A 12,422-nucleotide genomic window follows, 5' to 3' on the forward strand; every position below is an offset into this window, starting at 1 on the left:
CGGCGGCGGCGGCGCGTGTGGCGGGCGGGAGGGAGGGAGGGAGGGAGGGCGGCTGGCCCCGGGCTTGTAAATAAACTGCGATGCTGTCTCGGGCTCGCCGGCCCGGGTGCCGCCGCCGCCGCCGCCGCCCGGGAGCGCAGGTGCCGGGCCCCAGCCGCCGCGCGCCCTAGCGCCTCCGCGCCAGCCTCGCGCGCCCTCGCCCGCCTCCCGCAGCCCCCGGCCCGCGCCCCTCGGGGTCCGGCGGCGGACCCGCGCGGGATGTGACCCTGTCCCCCTGCCCCCCGGGGCCCCGCCTTAGCCTGCTTTTGGGGGGGGGCAGCTGGGGAGGGGCGCGCGGATCATGGCATTGGAGTTCCCGGGCTTGCAGCCGCCGCCGCCGCCTCTTCCACGCAGCCCGAGTGCCCCTTCTTCCCGGAGCAGCAGCGGAGAAGGCGAAGCGGCCGGCGGGGGCGAGGCAGATGGGGCTCAAGGCGCGCAGGCCGGCGGGGGCGGCTGGCGGCGGCGGCGACGGGGGCGGCGGAGGCGGCGGGGCCGCTAACCCGGCCGGAGGGGACGCGGCGGCGGCCGGCGACGAGGAGCGCAAAGTGGGGCTAGCGCCGGGCGACGTGGAGCAAGTCACCTTGGCGTTGGGAGCCGGAGCTGACAAAGACGGGACCCTGCTGCTGGAGGGCGGCGGCCGCGACGAGGGGCAGCGGAGGACCCCGCAGGGCATCGGGCTCCTGGCCAAGACGCCCCTGAGCCGCCCAGTCAAGAGGAACAACGCCAAGTACAGACGCATCCAAACTTTGATCTACGACGCCCTCGAGAGACCGCGGGGCTGGGCGTTGCTCTACCACGCGCTCGTGTGAGTACCGGGCCTCTCCGGACACCCCTCGGAGGCGGTGCGTGAGGTGGGGGGTTCGGAGTGCGGGTTGGAACCGAGGACAGCTCTGGGGCTTCCAAGTCCAGGGGCGCCCGTCCACCGAATTGGAGCGCAGCCTGCCCTCTGCTGTGTATGCCTGTGTGTCTATGGACCACTCTCAGGGTTTTGGACACCCGGGAATTGAACCCCAGGGCTTCCAAAAAAAAAATCCACGCGTGTCTCCTCAGCTGATTTGGAGATCGAATTGGCACCTCTGTGTGCGCGCGCGGGTGCGCGTTTGTGGCACCATCTCCGGATGTTGGTAGCCAAGCTTAAAAGAATTCTGTGGTGTTTCTTAATTAACGAGGAGGTTGAACGGGATAAAGCGGATCCTCCCATGCGCTCTGTGTTTCTGCTTGGGGTGGGTCCCTTCTACTTGGGATCGCTGCTGAGTTTAGATGGTACATCCTGCAGTTGGGGATGGGAGTGGTACACTGCCCACAGTGGGGGGTGTGTGTGTGTGTGTGTGTGAGTGTGAGCGTGGCTATCGGTTGCTTGCTTGTGCTACCCCTTTTCGGGCTCCATTCTGGTGTGGAAAGGAACGTGGTTTGCTCCATTTGGGGACTGGGGCTGGCCAACATGCATCTTTTGGGGTTCTTTTTAGGGAAGTTAATGAGAGAGAGGGATGAGGGGAAACTGACTATGATTCTCCGGCTCTAAGCCTGGAATGAGGGGTGGGGGCTTCACCTTGCCAGTCGATGAGGGCCAGGGATAATTTTGGCTGAAGCATCTCCATAATTTGGTTTTATCATCCCCTCCACCTCAACTTCTTCCCGTCTTTTGCTGTGGCCGGGCCAGGGCAGAGGGACTGTGAAGGCGCCTGGGCTGAAGCTTTGCCCCCAGGCACCCTTCCCCTGGAAAGAGTCTATTTCTAGCCAGGATGTAAATGCGTGGTGGGGAGGAAGATGGAACTTCTTTTGCGCCCAACGCTCTGGATAGAAAATCCTGCTGTGTTTGGGGAGGCGAGGATGATGGTGGTGGCTACTTTCCCAGGAGGGGAAGTCAGGGTTGTCAACATGCACCCCCGCCCGACCCTACCCCCACCCCGGCCCCACCCGCGCCGGGCTGGCAGGGCACTTCCAGGTACCCCTTGCTTCCTGTCTGTGGCTTAGTCATTCTGATGGCTGCTCCTTAGGAAGCTGTACCATTACCAGGGTTTTGGCGGGGAAATGACCAACACCTTGACCCTTCTGCTTGTGCTTTTAGCAGTGAATATTCCTCCCTGTCCTTCTCCAACTGACCGAAGACTAATGGGTGGAAAGGAGTTCAGGGAGCCTTGGAGTTAAACACTACCTGCCAATCTTCCTTGGTTGGAAAGACAGTTCCAGATTTGGCCACCAGGTGGGGGCCTCCGCACAGGACCTCAGGCTTGGCAACAGGTTTCATCTGAGAGGTTCCTGAAGCCTTGAAACGGCGCCTGCCTGGAACTGAGGCACCAAAGGCATCCAACCAGGAATATGGGTTGTTGGTTTTTTCTGGGGGGTCGGGGGAATCAAGCCTTTGGCATCCAGATCTGCGTGTATTTGCAGGTGTTAGTGGCTGGAGAGAAGGGTTAGCAATTGCTCTTCTGTTTGCGTTCATCAGTTGATAAAAAGGGATTAAAATATATTCATCTCTGTCTCTAGTGCTGTATTTAGTCAAATTGAACTGATGATAATACTGGAATATGCGATAATAAGGCATGCAAATTACTTGAGTGCACACAGCATGCATGGCCTCACACGTCCTTTTGACATAAATCTCGTTCTGTGCATACTGGCTGACTTCTGAACCTGGGGTCCCACTGGAGTTTGTGGGCTCCCTCTTCCTTCACCTTTCCCAACCAGTACTCTTGCCCCATCTTGGACATTCTGGGGAGGGGATAGCTAAGGCCTGGTTTTATCCTTCTCTGGAATTATTCCATCACTTGGAAGCAGGTTTGGGAATGCCTGTATGCAACCTCAGTTTTCCAGAGAGGATCCAGGAAATTTTTACATTGTGGAAGAAAGAAGAATTGCACACCTAGCTAGGTACTTTTGCGCATGCAAATTATTCATTTCATTTAATTCTTGCCGCAGTTTCATGATGTAGGAATTGTTACCTGTATTTGATGGATGAGAATGTGGAAACCAAAACAGATAGAACCACTTGTCCAGGGTCACGTGGACACACATTTGAATGGAGCTCACATTTGAATGCTGGGGGTCATTTCTTGTTTCTAAGCTGGGATCCCAGTTATGACCCTCTACCAACAATTTCGGGACTCTGGGTATTTCATGAGGCATCCCTGGGTGCCCCTTGCCCCCTCGGTAACAGACGACTTTGTCATGTCTCTGCCTCCCCTTCCTCGTTCAAGGTTGGCAAATGGCTGGAAATGGATCTGGAATCGAAGCAGGGGCTGCTCAAAACTCAGAGAACTGCAGTGTTGGGGAGACAGAATGTGGCCTGCGTGGTGCCAGGGTTGGGATTCTGATTAATCGGTCATTCCGCAGGAAAACCCTGTTGGGTGGGTTTGGGCTCCTGACACTTGAATTTCAGCTGTTAGCGGAGGCACTGTACACCCTCCCTCCTGCGAAAGAGCAAACCCAGTCAAGTGAACAAAACCGAACCTTTCATTGATGATTCAGGATTTTGCAAGGCACTGAAATTCGTGCTTTAAAACAGCCGTTATCTTATTCTGGGCTGTGGTTCATGGCACGAGAGAGCCAGGATATTGGGCTGATCGTGGTCTCACAGACTAGTGCATGCTTAAAAAAAGCAAACAAAAAACCCCCCAAAATGAACCAGACCCATGAGATGTGATTTCTTGCTTCTATCCCTAAAGGCAGAATATAGCAAATGTGAACATAGAAGGCCCCACACCCCCACCCCACCGCCCCTGCTCCCCTTGTCTTAAATGCCCATCCCTTGCTTTCTCCTGGCTGCTCGCTTCCACCCTGACTGAGTTCTTGGGTCACCTCCTCCGGGGAAGTTTCTCCCTGACCCTCCAGCTGGTTAGAATGGCCCGTCCTTGGCAGCATCCTAACCGTCAGATTCTGCCCTGGGCTGATCTGCTTGCTCATCTCCCCCACGTGAACCGAGAGCTTCTTGAGGAGGAATTGCATTGTTCCTTAGCAGCCTCAGTCCCCAGCAGGCTTACTGGGCCCCTGGTGGATCCCCAGTAAGCATGTGCTGAATGGATGAGTGAAAGAACACGTTCAGGCTCACCACGACTTTGTTCCGCATGGCGTGTGTTGCTGTCTCCACATCTATAAGTGGTCAGTGTCGTGGAAGGCCAGTGATGAGAATTGCTCTCAGACATTCTAAGGTGGACAGCGGGTGAAGGAAAAGGTCGGAGACCACGCTCTGAGCTCAGCAAGGCTGATCTCTTTTCTGTATCTTAAGCTGCATGGCTGAAAAGGATTCCAATATTGTAGAAAATGGGCTGGACTTGAAGTTCGCCTCTGAACTCTGCCTTCGGTCTCTGAGTGAAGAAACCTGCGTGAGCATGAGCCTGCATGAGTCAGGTTGGGCAAGACCCATAAATTGGGGATGATCACACTGCCCCATCACCAGGTGGGTTTTTAGGCTAAAGAAAGTAGGGTCTATGAATGAAATGAGCCTGCTAGTAGGCCTGAAGCATTAATTAGTTGATTCTGAAATAGAATCTCCCCACAAGTCATACCCTTCTGCCACTGTGGCTGTCTGGGGACTCCCGCTTCCAGGCCTGTTAATGGGAAGTTGCTGGCTTCATCTTGGCATATTGCTGGATTGGCACCATAGAGTCATCCTGCTGTCTGGCTGCCTCTCCCGGACCAGTGGGGGTGATCAGTCGCTCACCTGTTGACAGACCAAGGGCAAGTGCTCATAAGAGAGGCACACTTTGCGTTCTGAGGTGGGTTGGCCCCAAGGCTGAGAGGTGGGGCTCACGGACCCAGCAGCTGCTCTGGAAGGTAAACAAGGGTCTGGCTGGTGGACTTAGTGTATTGACTAAAGGGTCTGCAGTCCTCAAGATGGAGGAGACGCAGGCCTCTCACCAAGACCCCTCATTAGTAAGGCAGAGTCTTCGCAAGTCTTTGAAGTAAGAGAAACTTAATGTCCCAAACTTGCTTTGCCTCTTACAGCTGGTATGTTCTTGGGAAAGTTGCTGGATCTCTGAGTTCCAATTTCTTCATCTAAAAAATGTGATCAGTATAGACTCTTATGGAGCTAAGAGCACCTTACATAGAAGAAATGCTCAGTAATACTCATTTGTGTTATTAATGTTACTCAGTCAATATAAATGCCTTCTCTGTGCCTGGCATCCTTCTAGACATTGGGATTATAGCAGTAAACAAAATCCAGCAAAACAAAACAGTCTAATCTCTGCCCCTATAGAACACACAGTCTAATAACCTGTTAGTAATTTTTAAATATAATCTAACAATAATGTTAGTACTAGCAGCCATGTCAGAGCTTGGCCATCTGGTCAACCTTCCATCCCAGGCAGAAGGAGTCCCTTCAACAGCACCTCCACCAGTGCTACAGCTTTACTAATTCATTACTGATGGGACATTGTTTTTCTTTTCTAGGTAATGCTGGATTCAGCTGGCTCTGCTCACCCCATTCTCCTCTTTTTCTGCTCCGTGTATCTCATTATTTCTCCTTTCCCAGAAGGTGCTGGTCTTCTTAACCACCTCAGTCCATCCTCACTTTTTTCTTACCCTACTAATCTCCCCTTTGCATTTTCTTCTTCAGCTTTGTCAGTTTCCTTCTCATTATTGACAACCAAGGATTTTAAGTTCTCATTCTTTCTTAAAAATTTTATTTTACTGTGATAAGAACACATGACATGAAATCTACCCTCTTAACAAATATTTAAGTGTACAACATGTTGTTGTTGACGGTAGGTGCAGGGTTGTGCAGCTGATCTCTCCTCTTGCTTAACTGACACTGGTTGGCTGGTCACCCTCTAGTCCTCCCTCCCTCCAGCTCCTAGTAACCACCGCGTCACCCTTTCACTCCAGGAGTTTGCCTGTTTCAGATCCTCGTATAAGGAGGCTCATGCAGTGTTTGTCACTCTGAATGTCTTGTTTCACTCAGCATAATGCCCTCAAGGTCCGTCTGAGTTGTCACGTACTGCAGAATTCCCTTAAGACTGAATGGTATTCCATTTTCTTTATCCATTCATCTGTGGATGGACATTTAGGATGTTTCCACATCTTGGCTGATGTGAATAGTATTTCAGTAAGCATCAGTTCAGTTCAGTTCAGTCACTCAGTCGTGTCTGACTCTCCGCGACCCCATGAATCATAGCACGCCAGGCCTCCCTGTCCATCACCAATTCCCAGAGTTCACTCAAACTCATGTCCATCGAGTCGGTGATGCCATCCAGCCATCTCACTCTCTGTCGTCCCCTTCTCCTCCTGCCCCCAATCCCTCCAAGCATCAGAGTCTTTTCCATAGAAGTGCTAATATCTCTTTGAGATCCTGATAATAATATTTTGAGTAAGTGCTCAGAAGTGGGGCTGCTGAGTCATATGGTAGTTCTATTTTCTAATTTTGGAGACACTTCCATATTGTTTTCCAGCTGCACCATTTTGCTTTTCCACCAGCACTGTTTGTTGTTGTTCTGTCACTAAGTCCTGTTTGACTCTTTGTGATCCCACGGACCCCATGGACTGCAACAATCAAAGCTTCCCTGTCCTTCACTATCTCCAGGGGTTTGCTCAAACTCATGACCCTGAGTTTGTTCAAACTCACGCTTCCCAGGTGGCTCAGATGGTAAAGAATCTGCCTGCAATGCAGGAGACCTGGGTTTGATCCCTGGATAGGGAAGATCCTCAGAGAAGGGAATGGCTACCCATTCCAGTATTCTTTCCTGGAGAATTCCATGGACAGAGGAGCCTGTCACAGAGTCAGACCTGACTGAGTGACTAGCACTTTCACTTTCCAACAATATGTAAGGCTTGCTATTTCTCCACATCCTCATTAATACTTGCTTTGTCTTGTTTTTTGTGTTAATAGTCATCCTGACAGGTGTGAGATGACCTATATTGTATCATTTTTTCTCATTGGTAAGAGCATGGTCTTTGGAGTCAGACATGGGTTTGCTATTTCCTTGCTTTGTGACCTAGAGCAACTTGCTCAACTTTCTTGGATTTCAGTTTCTTTATTTCTGATATGTAGATAATAATGCCTGCCCCTCAGGGTTGCTGTGAAGTTTAATCAAGGTGATGATATTAAGCCCCTAAACATTGCATTGTGTTGATTTGCAACCTCAGGTGAAATCTGAAATTGGTCGAGTACATGGGTAGCAAGGAGAGACCTAAGAAAGAAGCAAGGCACTCTGGATGAGTAGGTGTTGGGCCTAAGAATCAGAGAACTTTTATATGAGGCTTGTCATGGACAGCAAGAGAGGTAGATATTTATACTGCCTTCCGTTATCTTAAAGGTTTATATAGAGGCCTTCGTGGGATACAATAACATACACTATCCAGATGGTTTCAACAAAACATGCTCACTCAAGACTGAACCCTTCAGCATGGCTCCCACTGTAGGAACAGTGGGCAGAGGATAGAGTCCCAGCACAAGAGGGATAAGGAGCCAGCTCATGGGTCACATCCTCTCCATGACCCCCACCAGCACCATGGTAGATTTCAGTAAATGTTGTTTCTTTCTTGCTTCTCCTCTCAACCGTATTTAATCTGCTTTCTTCTTGCCAACTCCCCCACAAAATCCATGGCCCCCTTCCCTTATCTCATTTGATTTTTCATTTTATGAACTCCTTGATTTCTTCCTGACTCTGTTTTTTATGACACTGTCAAACTGTTCAAGCAGAATGAAGAAGCCGAGGGGTGGACATAGGAACCCACAGCATCAGATCTCCGGGAAGCCATGAGACTGTCCACAGGGACACCAGGTTCACTTTCTAGGAAACAGGCTAACATCAAGTGCCCGTTCAGGCTTGAAGAGAAGGTGCCGGTATCTCCCTTTCATAAATGAATGACCGGTGCTCAGAAGTTGTGCAACTTACCCAGGATCCTGACACTAGGGTGGTGGAGTTGGGCTCACACAGGAGGCCTCCACCCACTAGGTGGTGCTCTCCTCACCACGTTCTGATTCTCCCCTGTAGAAGGACGGTGGTGCACCCGAAGAGTAATAGAAAGGTGTCCACACTCTCGCTCTCAGAGGGAGGCACTTTAGAGCCGCATTTCTGGAAAGTTCCCAGGGGAAACCAGTGCAGCTGGGCTGGAGCCCACACTTTGAGTAACAGGGCTTCTCAGACTTTGATATAAGTGTGTATCAACTAGGCATAAAGGTGGGTGGTGGTGGTTTAGTCCTGAAATTGTGTCTGATTCTTGCAACCCCACGGACTGTAGCCCACCAGGCTGCTCTGTCCGTGGAATTTCCTGGGCAAGAATACTGGAGTGGGTTGCCATTTCCTTCTACAGGGGGCCCTTAAGAGAAATCTGGCAGATTCCACCTGAACCAAAACCATCCAACTTATATGTAATGAAGGCAACTGACTCTACCCTTCTCCTGAATAATTCAGTGGAAATTTACAACATACCTGCAATCATGCCTAAACTGACCTGAAACTAATCATGAAGAAATAACAGGCAAAGTAAAATCGTGGGACATCCTGCAAGATATCTGGCATGGTCTCTTCCAAAGGGTTCGTGTCATGAGAACAAACAAAAATGAGGAAAACTTTCTGTCTAAGGAGGCTGAACGCACATGACAGCCAGGTGCAATGCTTGAAAATCAACAAGTGGACTACATCAGACTTCAGCACCACAAAAGAAGAGATCAACCAAATGAAAAGGCAACTGTGGTAAGGGAGAAAATATTTGCAACCATGTATTTGATAAAAGGATAAGATCCAAAATATATAAAATTGAAAGTGAAGTGAAGTCACTCAGTCGTGTCCGACCCTTAGCGACCCCACGGACTGCAGCCTACCAGGCTCCTCCATCCATGGGATTTTCCAGGCAAGAGTACTGGAGTGGTTTGCCATAAAGAATGTGTACAACTCTGTAGCAAGGAAGCAAATACTCTGATTTTAAAAATGGGCAGAGAATCTGAATAGATATTTTTCCAAGAAGATATACAGATGGCACATGAAAAGGTGCTCAGCGTCACTGATCATCAGGGGAATGCAAATTAAAAATGCAGTGAGATATCACCTCACACCTGTCAGAATGGTTATCATCAAAAAGACAAGAAATAGGAAGTGTTGGTGAGGATGTGGAGCAAAGGGATCCCTTATGCACTGTTGGTGGGAATGTAAACTGGTGCAGCCACTATGGAGAACAGCATGGAGATTCCTCAAAAACTTAAAAATAGAGCTACCATATGGTCCAGCAATCCCACTTCTGGATATATATATCCAAAGGAGATGAAATCAGTATCTTGAAGAGCTATTTGCAGTCCCAAGTTCATTGCAGTATTACTTATAATAAGCAAGATATAGAAACAACTTGAGTGCCCATTGATGGATGAATGGATAAAGAAAATGTGATATATACATGAGATGGAATATTTTCCAGCCATAAAAAGAAGGAAATCTTGCTATTTGCAGCAACATGGATGAATCATGAGGGCATTATGCTAAGAGACACGTCAGAGACAAGTACTGTATTATCTCACTTATAAATGCAATCTAAAAAAATTGAACTGAGCACTGGAGATCAGATGGGTGGTTGCCAGGGGTAACCAGTTGGTGGTGGTGGTACAGGGAATGGATTAAGATGGTTAAGGGGTGAAGACTTTTACTTATAAGATGATAGGTTCTGGGTTCTAATGAACAACATAGTGATTGTGTTTAAAAATAACTCTGTTATATAGTTGAAAGTTGCTAAAGAGAACAGATCCTAACACTTCTCACAAAAAAATAATTAGTAAATAAACTATGTAAGGTGTTGGTTGTGTTTCTGTGCTTAAGGAATATGTGTATTTAATCATCATATTGTGTACCTTAAACATACACAATGTTACAGGTCCATTGTGTGAATAAAGCTGGAAGAAACATGCTGCTGCTGCTGCTAAGTCACTTCAGTCATGTCCGACTCTGTGCGACCCCATAGACGGAAGCCCACCAGGCTCCCCTCCCCTTTCCCTGGGATTCTCCAGGCAAGAATACTGGAGTGGGTTGCCATTTCCTTCTCCAATATGTGCAAGTGAAAAGTGAAAGTGAAGTTGCTCAGTCGTGTCCAACCCCTAGCGCATAAGCCTGTGCAATTCATGATTCTTGATTGGACCCTGAATTTAAAAAATAAATAATAATAAAATATTATCGGGACAATTAAGAAAATTTGAACATGGAGTCCATATTAAATGACATTGTATCAGTTCAGTCACTCAGTCGTGTCCGATTCTTTGTAACTCCCATGGACTGCACATGCCAGGCTTCGCTCTCCATCACCAACTCCCAGAGCCTGCTCAAACTCATGTCCATCGAGTCGGTGATGCCATGCAACCATCTCATCCTCTGTCATCCCCTTCTCCTCCTGCCTTCAATCTTTCCCAACATCAGGGTCTTTTCCAGAGAGTCAGCTCTTTGCATCAAGTGGCCAAAAGAGTTTCAGCTTCAGTATCAGTCCTTCCAATGAAGAATCAGAGTTGATTTCCTTTAGGATGGACTGGTTGGATCTTCTTGCAGTCCAAGGGACTCTCAAGAACCTTCTCTAACACCACAGTTCAAAAGCATTGCTTCTTCGGTGCTCAGCTTTCTTTATAGTCAAACTCTCACATCCATACATGACCACTGGAAAAACCATAGCATAGCTTTGACTAGACGGACCTTTGTTGGCAAAGTAATGTCTCTGCTTTTTAATATGCTGTCTAGGTTGGTCATAGCTTTCCTTCCAAGGAGCAAGTGACTTTTAATTTCATGGCTGCTGTCACCATCTGTAGTGGTTTTAGAGCCCCCCAAAATAAAGTCTCTCACCACTTCTATTGTTTCCCCATCTGTTTGCCATGAAGTGATGGACTGGATGCCATGATCTTCATTTTCTGAATGTTGAGTTTTCAGCCAATTTTTTCACTCTCCTTTTTCACTTTCATCAAGAGACTCTTTAGTTCTTCACTTTCTACCATAAGGGTAATGTCATCTGCATATCTGAGGTTATTGATATTTCTCCCAGCAATCTTGATTCCAGCTTGTGCTTCATCCAGCTCAGCATTTCACATGATGTACTCTGCATGTAAGTTAAATAAGCAGGGTGACAAAATACAGCCTTGATGTACTCCTTTCCCAATTTGGAACCAGTCCGTTGTTCCATGTCTGGTTCTAACTGTTGTTTCTTGACCTACATACAGATTTCTCAGGAGGCAGGTCAGGTGGTCTGGTATTCCCATCTCTTTAAGAATTTTCCAGTTTGTTGTGATCCACACAGTAAAAGACTTGGCATAGTCAATAAAGCAGAAATAGATGTTTTTCTGGTGCTCTCTTTCTTTTTCGATGATCCAACAGATGTTGACAATTTGATCTCTGGTTTCTCTGCCTTTTCTAAATCCAGTTTGGAAGTTCTTGGTTCATGTATTGTTGAAGTCTCAATTGGAAACATTTGAGAAGACTGTTGGAGACTGCTGGAGAATTTTAAGCATTACTTTGCTAGTGTGTGAGATGAGTGCAATTGTGTGGTGGTTCGAACATTTTTTGGCATTGCTTTTCTTTGGGATTGGAATGAAAACTGACCTTTTCCAGTCCTGTGACCACTGCTGAGTTTTCCAAATTTTCTGGCATATTGAGTGCAGAACATTCAGAGCATCATCTTTCAGGATTTGAAATAGCTCAGCTGGAGTTCCATCATATCCACTGGCTTTGTTCGTAGTGATGCTTCCTAAGGCCCACTTGATTTTGAATTTCAGGATGTCTGTCTCTAGGTGAGTGATCACACCATCGTGGTTATCTGGGTTATGAAGATCTTTCTTATCTTGTTCTTTTGTGTATTCTTAGCACCTGTTCTTAATATCTTCTGCCTCTGTTAGTTCCATACCATTTCCATCCTTTATTGTGCCCATCTTTGCATGAAATATTCCCTTGGGATCTCTAATTTTCTTGAAGAGATCTCTAGTCTTTTCCATTCTATTGTTTTCCTCTATTTCTTTGCATGGATCACTGAGGAAGGCTTTCTTATCTTTCCTTGCTATTCTTTGGAACTCTGCATTCAATCGGGTATATCTTTCCTTTTCTCCTGTGCCTTTAGCATCTCTTCTTTTCTCAGCTATTTGTAAGGCATCCTCAGACAACTATTTTGCCTTTCTGCAGTTCTTTTTCTTGGGGATGGTCTTGATCCCTGCCTCCTGTACAATGTCACGAACCTCCGCCCATAGTTCTTTAGGCACTCTGTCTATCAGATATAGTCCCTTGAATCGATTTGTCACTTCCACTGTATAATCGTAAGGGATTTGATTTAGGTCGTACCTGAATGGTCTAGTGGTTTTCCTTACCTTCTTTAATTTCAGTCTGAATTTGGCAATCAGGAGTCCATGATCTGAGCCATAGTCATCTCCCGGTCTTGTTTTTGCTAAATGTATACAGCTTCTCCATCTTTGGCTGCAAATAATATAATCAGTC

General features: G+C 47.8%; 1 protein-coding gene across 1 annotated transcript in view; it reads left to right on the plus strand.

Moving 5' to 3' along the window:
* Positions 1-458: 458 nt before the first annotated feature.
* Positions 459-12,422, plus strand: part of KCNQ3 (potassium voltage-gated channel subfamily Q member 3) — a 309,647-nt gene continuing 297,683 nt past the window's right edge. Inside the window, exon 1 of the mRNA XM_055432368.2 lies at positions 459-844. Coding sequence (XP_055288343.1) covers positions 459-844 — 386 coding nt within the window. The remainder of the gene's footprint in view (positions 845-12,422) is intronic.

Source organism: Moschus berezovskii, chromosome 16, assembly GCF_049115385.1.
Source record: "Moschus berezovskii isolate FMDL1 chromosome 16, NW_MosBer_1.0, whole genome shotgun sequence".
NCBI classification, from domain to species: Eukaryota; Metazoa; Chordata; class Mammalia; order Artiodactyla; family Moschidae; genus Moschus; species Moschus berezovskii.